General features: G+C 38.8%; 1 protein-coding gene across 1 annotated transcript in view; it reads left to right on the top strand.

The window, feature by feature from the left end:
• LOC136863567 (atrial natriuretic peptide receptor 1) overlaps positions 1-16,132 on the top strand; it is a 614,185-nt gene that overhangs the window by 532,656 nt on the left and 65,397 nt on the right. The window contains exon 15 of the mRNA XM_067139947.2: positions 2,080-2,239. Within this exon, the coding sequence (XP_066996048.1) occupies positions 2,080-2,239 (160 nt within the window). The remainder of the gene's footprint in view (positions 1-2,079; positions 2,240-16,132) is intronic.

Here is a 16,132-nt window from a genome sequence, read left to right on the forward strand (position 1 = left end):
CCTCTGTTACTTCAGGCCACCCAACCCCAACTTACTGAGCTCTATGTATCTGAAGCACTTTCATATGAATATCACATTAATGTGTGTTATAGTTTAGGCAACGCTATTAGTGTTTCTTTAGATATTCATGTCCAATGATACGGGTAGCTGATGACTTAGTGAAGCCCTCCGGGCCAATATCGAACCTACGCAAGCATTGAACGGGGACACTTCAGTTACCTCTTTATAGCGCCTGTTGCAGTGAGCCTGAATATGTTAATATCTATCATGTCTCCACCTCTATGTTACGGCTTTCTTAAATGCTGATGGTAGAAACACAAAGTACTACCTTTCAGTACACCATGGCATAATGAAAAATATCAAAAATCAAAAACCTTACCTTTGTGACTAGTTCCAAGAAAGACGACCAAGAATTGCTAGTCGTTGGCTTCTCCTTGGTCTCGTAACATCATCATAGTAGTTCCTAGCGCTGTCTGGCGCTTGTTGCTAGTTACTGGTGATATTACGAGATCGTATTGGGATTGTGCTCTGTCTTGAGTTATTCTGTTCTCCAGGTATTAGGATGGGACGCTCGATGTCGCTCAGTTGAAACCCATCATCTCTGGTCATACTGGACGGAGAATTACAATTGATTCCTGCACGAGCCTTGATCAATAGCTGTCTTCGATCCTACCAAACTTGGCGCTGTCGCAATAATTAATGATGTGTCCTGTGAGGATGGCGTGCTAGGCTAATCCTGACAGAGGTTTCTCGTCTCGGACGTATCCAACATTTTCCATATGCGTAGTTTTTATTGGCCTGCCAATTTGACCGATTTACACGGTCACACTGATGGCATGGAACACTATCCAGGTTGATCAGTTATGGGTATTGGATCTTTCATATTGTGAAGCATTTGTCTTTTTCTTAGGAAGGTGGAACCGAGTGCTAATGTTGCTACCTTTCCATATTTGAGCAATGTTGTTCGGGATGACGTTTACATACGGTAATAAGACAGTTGATGCGTAATGTGAAAGGTCCACACCCGGTCAAGCTGGAGTTCTTTGTGTTCCATTGCAACAATGTGACCGATTCTATTTCTATCAAACTGCCTTGAAAGCTAGGCTTACGGAACATGTCAGATACATCCGAGACAATTTACCTCCGTCAGGATTAGTTGAGTACGGCGTCCCCACAGGACACAACAACAATCTCGGCTGTGCCGACGTTGTTAAGATCGAAAAAAAAACCTATTTATCAAGACTCGTGACGAAAGCAATAGTAATTCACTGCAGTCCTTTCACCATGAAGGTAAATGATGGGTACCTGAGAGACATTTAGCATCTCATTCTAACATCTGAAGAACAGAACCACCCATGACAGAGGACAATTTTACCGTCTCGTAATATCATGAGGAACAAATAATAATTGTCAAACAGCGCTAGTGCCCATCATGCTGATGTTCCGAAACCAATGGCTAGCAAAACTTGGTTACCTCTCTCTGTCCTAAGACGCGGGCACGAAGCCATGAAACTACTCACCAGTAAAAACATGCCACAAAGGTAAGATTTTGTTAATTTTCTTTATGCTCGGTGTACCGAAAGGTTTAATACACATGAGCTACATTGCCAAGAAAGTATTACTAATATTATAAAGTAAATTACTTCTCATAGCCGCTCCGTAATATAATCAGAAACATGAAACATACATTCTTGAGAAACATTACAGTGTGTTAGAAATATAAATATTTTTTAATGTCGCAATTTATGCAAGTATCATTTCTACCCTCATAATTTTTACACATGGCACAAGCCTGAAATTACCCTTGTATGCGTGCAGTGGAAAGGAAAACTGGAACATTGTTCTTTTGTGATATTTCTATAGTTGTTGAACAATCACTACATCAGTTCAATAAAAATATGTTTACATCATTTTTCACCTTCAAAGTGTTGCATTCGTCTTCGTCTTCCAGAAACGATATGAATGATGTTGAAAATAAAGTATGTACAGTCACTGTTATTCTTCCCTAATGTCATTTTCTATCACGTGAAAAGTCATTATTGTTGCATTTTAGCGTTTAGTTTGAATTGCTTGTTGCAGGGAATGGCATATCTGCATAACTGCGAAGTAGGAGTTCATGGGAAACTACATTCAAACAACTGCCTTATTGATGGGCGGTTCGTGCTAAAAATTTCTGATTTCGGCCTCACAACGCTTACAACACCTGCAGAAATTATTCAAGATCAGGCGTATTACACAAGTAAGAAAGTTACGTTATTGTTTTAGCTTCAAGTATACATTTTAAACCAATTACTTATCTCATACATGAAACCATACAGATACAAGGCGATTGATGTTTCAAATGATCCGCAAAACAAAAGAGAAATAACTAAATTATTTCTCTTTCTCTTTAACTGGTGTCAATACATGTCAGTATGCTAACAGATTACGTAATATGTGTAATGCCCGCTTGTACTGTAACATTCACTTGTATATTAACTTCCTAGTCTAGCTGCATTTCGACCACAAATGATGGATCATGTTATAAAAACAGGAAGTTAAAGCATTATCCAAGCAAGGTGCCGATAAAGCAGCAACGGTTGTACCATCTCGAAAAATCATGCCTATAACCATCCTACAGAAAGAACGAGGGAAAGGAAAGGAAATCAATATAAAGAACGCGACAAAAAGTAGCGATCGTCTGTAATGACAGTTCTGATTAAAGTTTGGATTCCATGCTGTAAGTAGCCACTCTAATCAGCGCAGTAAAGCCATACGCCAATGGAAGGTTCCAGCCTTTTTGGCGACGAAATGGAGTAATCGGTAGCATTCAGTTAACATACTGTCAAGTAGCAGGCGAATTCTCGTCGTTTGGACACAGATTAGAACTTATAAGCTGGACGAGTGTAGGAAAATAAAATAGTTCCAAAGTGCCAGCAGGTAGGATTGGCATTTTTCGAATGGTCAGCTGAGCTTTAACGAATAAAATATTTCTAACAATCAGAATGAATACAAAATATGGTACTATTCTTAACTAATAGGAATAGCCCTACAAACATTACATTTAAAGTTGTAAGGAGACTATGAATATGGAAAGATTTAAAGTGAGACGCTTACGTGGATTTGAAATGAGTTTATTATTTCCTTGTATTAGAAATTCAGTTCATTTCAAATTAAATATATATGAACTCATTTTCTTTGCAAATGATTCACTTTCTGAAATATTTTGATGGATTTCATATATCCTACAACCCTCAAACAAAACGTTTTCGTTAGTAATAATTTGAGTTTCTTCTTGAAACATTAGATTAATTTAAAGATAGGTCCTCAAAACTTCCAATGCCATTCCTCTCTTTTCTGTCACGATTCTCTTATTTCCCGTTTCTACCAGTATTTATTTCTTTTATTTTCTTGGGAACAGCCTCTCATTTCCACTATATCAAAATGGAATATATCTCATTAGACCATTGAATAAATTCATCACTGTTGCATGTTTTATACTGTGTGTTGCCTTTTCCACAATTTATTTAGAAAGCAATGTTTAAAGAGACATGATGTAACTGTAAAGCTTTTCAAACCGTATAAAACACTAATCATAGCACACAAAACACTATAGCATACCTGTAAAATAATACACACTATTAGATTAAAAACATAGGTCCGTTAATGGAAATTATAAATTTTCCACCTGACTCATTGATAGTTACCAGCCTTTTTTTCTCCAGTGTGCCGATTTTGGCTCATCATTTGGTAACCAGTACACCTACGAAGACGCTTAGCTAGTGCATGTACCGGGCACATCATCATAATCATCATCATCATAAATGTTTTCTTTCTCCACCCTGAAGGGATAGGGAAGGCTACCTAGAAGGTTGCGCCCTTTCTCTGGCCAAGAGATGCGGGTAGGTTGAAGAGGAAGTGACGTATGGAGAAGAGGGGTAAAGGATGTGACGTATGTAGGGGATGGGATTGAGTTTTTCGTCCTATGGGGAAATTGCTTTATGACATAAATTGATTTACAATAGTAAGTGTAAGAGTTTTCTTTTTCATTATACAAAAGAAAGGAATTTTGTTTGATTGGTTGGTATTACTTCGAACGAAAAAAATGAATTTTCTACAGTGGAACCTCTTGACCATTTTAACTTTTGGTTATTTTTAATTTTTAAACTCTTGATTATTTTTAAAACGTCTTTGTTTTTTGTTTCTTTCATACCTTTTTGATAGTGACGGTACATGATATACACAATTTACAAGGTTAAAATGATTATGTACAATGAAAGCATAGGTTTTGATATATAGCCTACATCATTAAGTCATCATTTGAACTTCTTGAAGTTGCTAGCATCTATGGCGGTGAGGTCACATAGTTTCAGCATTGCGGATTTCTTAGAATCAAACAGGAGATCCTTCGCCTACATAATTATCAAAGGAAGAAGTGTGAAAGTGGACTGAATGTACTTTGCTATATACATGACGTGTACACCACAGTGCCTACGTGTGTACAGTAGGGATGGGTAGTTCGTGAACGAGTAGTTCAAACTGAACTGGTCGCTAATGTGAACTATTGAACTAGACCACACTTAAATCCGGCAACAGTTCGAAATACACTAAAGTTCCTGCCGACTGCTCGTTCGGTCGATCGTGATGATGAAACAAACGAGACTGCTGAGTGTCGCAACTTGGTCTATGGCGAGTAAAATTCGTTGCTTAAAACAAGGGAATAACAGATGGTACAATTCTTTATTTCATGTTATTTTGTATATGGCATCTACAACTACAGCCCATCAAGAGAAAATCAAGTCAGAATATACAAATAATGTTTACCACTTATAAAGACGCTACAGTACATGTGGATGCTCCGCAGTCTGTACATTCCGTACTGTAAAGCAACAGCTCGTAAAGAACAATTTGGTTTGGAGTTCTGATCGCTCATTCCGTGAGTTGAGACATAAACAAACTGTAACATAATACAAACGAAAGAATTTAGTCCGGTGAAAGTAAAGTTAGTATTCTCTCACGTTGAAATTACAATTACAATTAAATATATATATTTATACAATTGAATTTACATCGCACCGACACAGCGGGAAGGAAGCGACCATGGCCTTCAAAAAGGTACAGCCCCAGCACTTGCCTGGTGTGAAAATGGGAAACCACGGAAAACCATCTTCAGGGTTGCCGACAGTGGGATTCGAAACCACTATCTCCCGAGTGCAAGGTCACAGCTGCGCGCCCTTAACCCCACGGCCACTTCGCCCGGTACAATTAAATAAAAGTATGGCATGATTATGCAATTAAAAATAATTTAGTATTTGAATACACACTAAGAAACTAACACACACTAAAGAGACTGCCAGACTGATGATTGCGCGCGGCAAGCGGGTGAATTATAACTCAGTGGCCACGACCTTGGCAAAAAAAATATGTACCCCTACTACCCTTCCTCACAGCACATACAAAGTCTCCACTACTTGCCGTAGTGCTATATAAACTGGTTAGCCGCGACGAACAGCATTTTGTGCATATTTCCGTCAATAATTATGTTAATAATTAAAGAAAATAAACAAAGGAATTAGCAGATAAGATAACAAGGTTTGTACAAACAGCTTTTCTAAAATAAGTTCTAGTTCCAGCTGGCTAAAGTGGAATAAACATGTAATGTTTACTCCACAAAGTGGAGGGGGGCGACTGTCCCTCCTCGTCCCACCCCCTAATCGTCGCTACTGTATGTTGTTGTTGTTGCTGTTGTTGCTATTTTTCTTTATGTCGTACCGACACAGATATGTCTTATGGCGACGATGGGATAGGAAAGGCCTAGGAAGTTGAAGGAAGCGGCCGTGGCTTAATTAAAGTACAGCCCCGGCATTTGCCTGGTGTGAAAATGGGAAACTACGGAAAACCATCTTCAGGGCTGCTGACAGTGAGGCTCGAACCCACTATCTCCCGATTACTGGATACTGGCCGCACTTAAGCGACTGCAGCTATCGAGCCGAAGATGCAGAAAAGGAAATCTAATTAATTTATACACGTGCAGACATTCCACTAGAAAAAAGAGTTGCGTATATGAAACAAAAACTAATACTGTTCGTGTAGTACGTGTGTGGAAGGCATACATCTGTTTGGAGCTTCTGTTGCATTCCGACCAGGTTATCCAGATTGAAAAAATGTCTATGTATTCGTCGCTGTTGAACACACTAGCCATTGCCGATATGCAGACGGCAAATATAGTGCGGCTGTATCATGCACCAGACTAGAACTATGCGTCGAAAACGATGTTTACTAATGAAAGAGGTGCATTAGACCGGTAGCGCTGTGTAACATGCTGCGAGCGACACTCCGGTCCTTATCTCTTCATAATCTGACGTACCCTGCCCGCTGGCAGTAGTTCCCCTGCGAAAATCAGTTGGTAGACATCCCATTCACCATTTGTGCATGCGGGACATTTATAAGTAGAAAGTACAGCATTCGAGAGCCACCTGGTATATTGGTCATGTCCACAGTAACATGGACATTAGCTTTCTAATTTTCGTCATGTCTGTCTCCTGTCCGTCTATCTGTCTGTACGCGCATAACGAGAAATGGCTGAAAATAATTTAATGAACATCGGTGTGTGAAGTCGGGGAATGAGCCACTAAAATAATTTTATTCACGCTGAGTGAAATGGTAGTTTAGGGGAAGGCATAAAATTTAATTCTAAAATATGTATGTTATTAGTGGTCCTATCGATAAATACTGTATAACGAAAGTTATATATAGTTAAATTTCCGATCATTTATGTCTTATACATTTTTACCGTACCGACTATCACACCAGATATATTCACGAATTTGAATTTTTGTTGCTAAGTCCATATCGACACCGAGCGACGAGAAAATGCGTAAAGCGAATTTAATGAAAATGGGTATCTAAATTCGGGGAATTAGGAACTACAGTCTATGTTACAAATAATTTAATTTCCACTGGTTGAAATGGTAGTTTAAGGGAAGGTGACTACAATTTCATTTTTAAATACCTACGTTATTGGTTCTATCGAAAAGTACTGCATAACAAAAATTATAGAGATTGCAATTTTCAATCACTTATGTATTATTCAGTTTTACCGTACCGACTATGATAGGAGTGGTGGTAGTGGTGGTGGTGGTGGTGGTGGTGGTGGTAAAAATGAAATGGCGTATGGCTTTTTGTGGCCGGAGTGTCCGAGGACATGTTCGGCTCTCCAGGTGCAGGTCTTTCGATTTAACGCCCCTAGGTTACCTGCGTGTCGTGATGAGGATGAAATGATGATGAAGATGACACATACATCCAGCCTCCGTGCCAGAGAAATTAACCAATGATTGTTAAAATTCCCAACCCTGCCGGGAATCGAACGCGGGACCCCTGTGACCAAAGGCCAGCACGCGAACCATTTAGCCATGAAGCCGGACGGTGGTGGTGGTGATTATTGTTTTAAGAGGAAGAACAACTATGCGACCATCCTCTACATAACACTAAGCAGAGAGAAAAAAATGGAAGGAGTCCGACACTTCGAAAAATGAAGGTATCGGCCTAAGAAAGTCAAGGGCCTCGAAGGACGTGAAAATGAAAGACCCAACTACTGAGACTAAGCGACTGACGTGCATGTTTGAATCCATTAATACAACAATCCTGCGCTTAGAACCCACACGCCATGTTGCAACATCGCATACACGTCGATCTAATAATTGTTAACAATAATGGCGTATGAGAGCCTCCGTGGCTCAGGTGGCCTCCTCTTTGTGGTAGACAAAGCGGAGGCGGGACAGATTTTTCTCCGGGTACTCCGGTTTTCCCTGTCATCTTTCATTCCAGCATCACTCTCCATTAACATTTCATTTCATCTGTCAGTAACTTATAACTGCCCCTGAGGAGTGCGACAGGCTTCGGCAGCCGGCACATTTCCTACCCTCGCCGCTAGATGGGGCTTCATTCATTCCATTCCTGCCCCGGTCGAACGACTGGAAACAGGCTGTGGATTTACAATAATGGCCGTATATTGTCACATGGACAGATGCCTGTGCAAAGTCTGTCCCGCCATGATATGATTTACGCTGCATACTCTTTGAAGTGTCCGAAATACAAGCTTAAGAAAACCACATACAGGGATTTGAAGATGCTCTGTGCAAACCATGGCACGTAATTCATTTTATAAAGGACATTGACGATAAAGTATCTCATGTTAACTTTGTACGACAGACACGCCCCTTTACGTACTGCTCGAATAAAGCGACCCTCTTACCCTTGGCTCAGTCAAGAAATTCGAGATGAAATGAAAGACAGAGGCACAGCCTGTAATTATTATGTGAAACAACCAACAAAGGGCAATTTTGAGAAATAATCATACTCCGAAATAAAACAACTCAGATGATAAAGAACGCTAAAATACTTGTACAACATTTTAAATACACATAACTCTACTATTGTATATGAAACTCTCCGCGATATGGCTTTAAGGCGACACACCAGAGATAAAATCATATTTTACCTAATGCATGGATTTTCATGAAACTTTATGGTAATATCCCCTACATAAAAGTAGAGATATCACGAACATTTCTTTCATATACAATTCATAGTTTTTCCAAAATAAATTTTTGTTTTGAAATTTTTAATTCCATTTTTTCATGAAATTTAATTAAAATGTTAATATAAATTCGTAATTATGTAGATAATAACCTCTTTTAAAAGCACTACGTATCGATTTTTCTGTACATAATTTATATAAGGAGATATGTCGTACTAAAGTTTGTGTAATTTTTACGTTTTAACTCAAAAAACCCTACTACTTGAAAAAATTCTGCAATCGAAAATTTCATAGTCAGGGTTCTTGATATAGCTGTGATACATATACCGTACAAATTTTGTTACATTTGTCAGAATATTATGGGAGAAAAATTGGATTTAAATGTAAAATTACAATTGGCAAACAAAGCATTATTACAGTGATGAATTGTTTGAATTCAGCGAAATAAATTCGTGACAAGAAAAAAGAAACTCAATCCTTTCAATTTCAAACATTAAAAAATTTGACCAAAATTACCAGAACATCGATGTTTATCTCCGGAGTGTCATCTTCAGTAAAAGAAAGGTAAAGGACAGTAACCGTAATGTACCTTTGGACGATCTGAATTATTAATTGAATCGGTCATTTCTAAAACCACAGGAGTCCACATTTTTACGAAAACGAGTTATCGGTACTATAAAAGTCTCTAGGGGTCGGTGCATCATTTCCAGTATAAAGTTTTTTTTGCTAGTTGTTTTACGTTGCACCGACACAGATAGGTCTTACGGCGACGATGGGACAGGAAAGGGCTAGGAGTGGGAAGGAAGCGGCCGTGGCCTTAATTAAGGTACAGCCCCAGCATTTGCCTGGTGTGAAAATGGGAAACCACGGAAAACCATTTTCAGGGCTGCCGACAGTGGGGTTCGAACCTACTATCTCCCGAATACTGGATACTGGCCTCACTTAAGCGACTGCAGCTATCGAGCTCGGTCCCGTATAAAGAACTTCAGTCCAGTCATTACTAGGTAGTGCATAAAATCTTAAAATATTGAGTTCCTTTCAAAACCACGTCAGTCCCGGACTCGTGCGTTTTAAACGCGGAACGCCACGATGCGCCCATGACGCACTGCTGTATCATGCACGCTCCGGGGGTTGTGGAAACATCAATCTATATTAATGAATTAGTGACAAATGCATTTAGTCTTGGAATGTCACTCAAGATACCATCACTGCCTACAAAAAGGCATATACTTCACCGGTGCACATTCATGAAAACGAGATGCAGGACATAGGGAAGATCATTCAGTACAGCCTACAACAACATGTTGATTTTTATAACAACATATTGCGGTAGTCGATACACTCTCAAGCCATGGAGAGAGGCACAGTAGATGACTAGGTAAATTGAATGTGTTTTGTATTGATTTGTAATTTGTTCTGTAGGAAAAATAGGCAATTATTCCCTTATTGTTAATTCAAGATGTGTGTGCACTTATATATTCCCATTAAGCATGTGGCACAATGGTTTAATTACTGCAAAAGAACATTTTAAAGTACGTTGTGAGAATGATGTGGATTGTTTTCGATTTGAAGAAAAATAACAATGTAAATTGACGAAAAACAAGAAAATAAAGTATTTCATACTGCAATAACCAACACAAATTGATAGAAAACTTTATAATAATATAATTACGTAATATTGTATTAACTTTATTGTTTTGTTGTTTTGGGCACTTGTTAAAACAACATGAGTCCAAGATTAAAACATATTTTAATGTGAAGCGAAGTGAGATAACCAACATACATTGCTTTTGTAATGAACATATTCTTTTATGGACTTCCCACCAAAATTCCATAATGTTCATCGGAGCAAGTGGAACCATACCAAAATTCTTAGTTGAGTTCTTCAATAGCTTGGGCATTCCCAAGACTCTGTACTGTGGTTCAGCCATCGTGGCCATTAAAGACTCCGTCCAAATTGTTAGAAGCCACCTCTAGGAAGTACACAGAACTAATGTAAAAAACATTGGCTATAGGGATTTTTTTCTGTTTTTCTCGAAACTTACTTTCTGTGACTCATGTGGTTTTACAAATGACCGATTCAGTTTAGATCAAGAACAATCCAGACGAACGGAAATACCAAGAGAGCCACTACTGGCAGAATTTCTTCAAAGAGAAAACATAGCGGAGAAACATTCTACTTCTCTCATGTAACTCCAGGTGATGTAAAAAGCGTCTCCAATGACATAAAATCGGGGATTACTGGACACGATGGAATAAACCTGCCTTTTTAAGAAAATATAGACGTCATTATTTCTATAATAACGCACATTATTAACACTTCTTTTATGACGGGAATCTTTCCTGTAACTGGAAAAATGCTATCATCCGACCCTTGCCGAAAAATAGTACCCCCCACAACGCTTGACGATTACCGCCCTGTTAGCATTCCCCCGTACCAGGAAAAGTACTGAAGAAACTAGTACACAAACAAATTACAGACTATCTTCTACATCATAATTTACTCGACAGATATCAATCATGGTTTATATCAAATTACAGCACCGCCACACCATTAGCAAAAGTAACAAACAACATTTAGCTAGCAATAGATAATGGACAAATGACTAGTCTAATTCCTCTCGATCTTACCAAGGTAGTGACTGCGTAGACAAAGACATTTTATTAGTCAAATTATAAATTTTCTAATAATGTATTACGTTGGGCACGTCCCTGTTTCAGTGGACGTAAACAATGTGTGTCAGTGGGAGATAATATGCCTAGATGGTGAAATACTGGGATGGGGTAGCACAGGGTGGGTTTACATCACCCCTTCTGTTCTTCCTATACATTAATGACTTATCAGAACTGACGAACTGTAAATATCACTTATACGCAGACGACATCCAATTGTGTAGTATATAAAGCCGCTTGACGCAAGAAGACCGTGAAATTAAACGAAGACCTATCGAACATTAACGAATGGACTAGTAGCCACTGCCCGAAGGTAAACTCATTAAAATCGCCAGCCATCATAAAAGGATCTAAGAAAGTGCATGCTAAATTAGAAAGCATCAATATACCGGTTATCAAGATCAATGAGACACCTATAACACTGAAAGACTCCGTTATGAACGTTGAAATATTTTTTATGAGTAGGCTATTTAAGTTGACCAGAGCATGCAACACAAATTTGTCAACGTGTATTCGGTTCATTACACACACTCTACAAAATGAGGGAATTCCTACCTGTCAGTACCAGGAAATTGCTCGTTCAAGGATTGATACTACCAATATTTGATTATAGGGATGCAGTCTACAGTAACATAACTTGTTCTCTTGGTTCTAAATTTCAATGGGTGCATAATGCCTGCATTCGATTTATTCTAAAGGTTCCACTCTATTCCCACATTAGCCCATTCCACCATCAGCTGTCCTGGTTAAGATTAATTGATGGACGTAAGTACCATGCTGTTTCTCTTCTACCGGGCTGAGTGGCCCAGATGGTTCAGGCGCTGGCCTTCTGACCCCAACCTGGCAGGTTCAAACCTGGCTCAGTCCGGCGGTATTTGAAAGTGCTCAGATACGTCAGCCTCGTGTCGGTAGATTTACTGGCACATAAAAGAACTCCTGTGGGACTAAATTCCGGCACCTCGGCTTTACGAAAACCATAAAAGTAGTCAGTGGAAAGTAAAGCCAATAATATGGTCATTATTGTTATTATTTTACTTTATTATTATTATTATTATTATTATTATTATTATTATTATTATTATTATTATTTCTCTTCCGCATAAAATGCTACAAACAGATATACCAGATTACGTCAGAATGGATTTCAACTACCTCTCCCCCTGCGGTACAGCACCCTCGAAGTCATCAACACGATTCTTACTGTCCATCCCCACCGGGAACAATACGTTTATGGAATTCTAACCCGGCTGAAATTAGAGACATAAGTAACCTAAAGCTATTCAGAAGAATGTTCTGGTGTTAGTGTCTACATGGAGGTTTTTTTTGTTTTGCTATTTGCTTTACGTCGCACCGATACAGATAGGTCTTATGGCAACGATGGGAAAGGAAAGGCGTAGGAATGGGAAGGAAGCGACCGTGGCGTTAATTAAGGTACAGCCCCAGCATTTGCCTGGTGTGAAAATGGGAAACCACGAAAAACCATGTTCAGGGCTGCCGACAATGGATTTCGATCGTACTATCTCCCGAATACAATCTGATAGCTACGTGACTCTTGCTCAGTGTAAACCTTGTACCTTTCGGCACTATTGCAAACTTTAAAATTTCGCTCTCTTGACATTGCAGCATTTAACTGGTCATGGCTAAAAACTGGCTAAGGTAAACAAAGACCTTCATGTCCCTTAAGGTTTATTGATCGAGATACAAAATGTCAAGCGAATTGGAAATTAATGCCTCTTGAAATAAAATGGAAGTGTTTTGTCGGATATAGTTAAGTCAATTCGAGGGATTTGAGCTCTCTGTTCAGCTTTATCTTCGCTTATTGTTTCCAAATCTGAACAATTTTCGTACATACTTATTAGAATTAGACCCTAATGTGGTTCCGTTTACGAGCCGCTGGGAAACGTTCCAATTTTTAAGGAACAAAACTATGGCTCCAATTTTTAGAATAGGAATATGTGGACGCAAACCATTAATTCCAAGGAATTCAAGAATTATGTAGGAAATTGAAGTACCTAACTTTCATCTTTAGTATTAATTTGTTGACGCTAGTGTATGGTTTTGAATTACCGGATATAAGCCCAGTGATCTTCAAATTAATTAATTAATTAATTAATTAATTAATTAATTAATCAATTAATTAATAATGGCAACTTTCTAGAAAAGGATATACTTCGCAGAACTAAACGTTTTGCTATAAATTTCATGTGCTAAAATTCTGGCTGGTAGTTCAATAACATCTGATCCGTCACCATCTTCAGAGGGGTAGTCACCGTTCAAAAAGGTTCAAAGAGGAGATTATTTAATACAATTGTAAATGAATACAGTCTTGAAAACTAAGGACAACGCCAAGAGGATTCGTCATGCTGACAACACGACACCTCGTAATCTGCAGGCCTTCGGGCTGAGCAGCGGTCGATTGGTATGCCATGGCCCATCGGGGCTGTTACACTATGTTATTTGGTTTTATAAATAAATAATTGTTTGGCCATAAACATGTGGTAAAACAGACAAAACCTTTATGAAATCTCTCACAGGAACTATAATTTTCTCATCAGAAGGAATGGAATGTCGTTAACTATGGTATATTTTAGAAGAGAATTAATACACATTAATGGTTGACTATTTGCCATTGGGGATTTATCCCGTACTGAGCCGTGCTGATTGAATATCTCCAGCTGCTTTGGAATTTATTTTTAAACCAGACACTGAATTCTCATTTAAATTTAGAGGAATGTTGAATGCCATGTGCACTGTTCAACAGCTGGTCAACAAAACAGAACAGCGGTTTTCCCTATCCACGAAGTACTAGCTCACCAGAAAGACACTGACTGTGCCCTTCCACCTCCTCTATCGTGCCATCTGCTCAGCGCTCTCACGGTTCAGGCGGGTTTGGGCTCGCCAGTACGCGAGCGCATTAGCCAATCAGAATGCTACATATACTTTAATAATTAAAAATGAATGGCAAGGAATGTTTATGCTTTTAAAGACAATCAGCTAATCTCCAGGCCAAGAGCTTTCGTCAGAATACTTTATGATGTCCATCGCTTCAGCCGTTCTCTCAAAATCGATGTAACAAAAATCAGCCTAGTGTTTTAAATATGTAGACCAGCGTATTCACGTTGGTTTTTGAGGGGAAGGCGATAAGACTGATCCCCAATAATAAAATCCTAACAATTATGCCAGTCAGCAACATTTTTGCAACAGTGTGCAAACGCAGCTCACGGTGGCGTTTCTTCGTGTTAATATAAACAGTACGAAACTGCTCCAAATAAAAAAAATTCAGTCATCTAGTATAGGCACAATCCTTCGGGATTCCATGAAAGTAAATTAGGTCGACAATGTTTGTGACAGAGTAAGAGGGAAGAGACCGGTGGAAAGTCCAAAATGTCAAATGGGAAGATGTAGAGGAACAGAAAATCTACTGTGACAGAAAGAAATGGCGAGCGCTTGTTCACCACAACCGGGAAACTGGAGTTGGAAAATGATGATGAATGTTTGTGTAATCAACGTTAAATACTACCCAAAAACCACGAGTCCACGACTGGCCTCAGCAAGGAGACGAAATAGCAGGCGGCGCATGTGCGCGCACATGCGTGTGCGTTCTTTAGAATTCCTGTCACGCACATGCAGGCAGTGCATCAGCAGGTGGGCTTGAAGTATTGGCGAGCGGATTACCCAATCAGAATGCTGCATTTATCTTTAATCATTTAAAATATACGGGAATAAATGTTCATGCTTTTAAGGACAATCTGCAAATATACAGGCCAAGAGCTTTCGTCAGCATGCTTTACGATGTCCATCGGTTCAGCCGTTCTCTCAAACTCGCGTTAACAAACATCAGTCTAGTGTTTTAAATATATAGCTAATGTAAATGTAAGGTTAGTTAACATTGTAGTTTATTTTTTAATATTTAGCTTTTAATCGTAGTAAATACAGTACATTTATTTAATAATAATTATCAAATGATTTTTATGACAATTTAAATTTCAATTAAATTACATTTTACGTTAAATTTCAATTATATTACATTTACTTTTAATGTTAAGTAGTTATAATGCTCAATATTGAAACCTTTAAGGCCCTTCGAAGGATACCAACCTTCCTTACCTATCAGCAATCGGCATGAGATCTTTCTATTGGGTCGCTTACAGGTACTTCATCACTTGCTTAGGTAAGAGGTTGGTTTCAGTAATTTAAAACTAATTTCTGCAATGAATACGCTTGATTTAAAAATGTAGGTTTATTGACCATTGGAAACAAAATCTGAAAATCTTGTGACATTTCACAATAGCTGATCAACGAACTCAATCCTTGAACCCATAATTCTAAAGTTCAAGGGTTCATCCTGTCCGTTTAGAGGCAAACTAATAATAACAACGATGATGACAGACGCTGACTTTGGAGACCATAACTCAGTTGCCTGAGGGTCATCCTTACTAGAAACCACCGTCTTGTTTTAAGAATAAAATAGAGGAAGTTTGGAGATCCGTAAGATCGGTTTTCATGTGAGACTGCATGTACCACCATAATGATTCGTGATATCTAGCCCCCGTAATACGAGCTCTGGACTCTTGGTATAATTAAAACTGTCCAATCGGTATGTGCCACACAGTGGTTGTACAGCATGGACCCTTAACTGAATCGATGTGACCTGCGACTATGCCATGGACCGACATCTAACTCTGTGATTTACGTTAAAAGCCATTGTGGATGATGACCGCAAGAAGAATTATGCGATAATAGCAAATGGCCCTAATCTAAGTCACCGAGGTTGATGACCCGATGACCATCCAAATTTCTAGGCTGAAGGCTGAACACAATTAAGTTAAAGTAGTTGATGACCAAGGTTTCCACATTAGTAAATCCCCAGCACATCTGGTACTCAACAAATCAAAATCAGTATATAACAACAACAACAACAACAACAAACACTCACAACAC

Source organism: Anabrus simplex, chromosome 2, assembly GCF_040414725.1.
Source record: "Anabrus simplex isolate iqAnaSimp1 chromosome 2, ASM4041472v1, whole genome shotgun sequence".
NCBI classification, from domain to species: domain Eukaryota; kingdom Metazoa; phylum Arthropoda; class Insecta; order Orthoptera; family Tettigoniidae; genus Anabrus; species Anabrus simplex.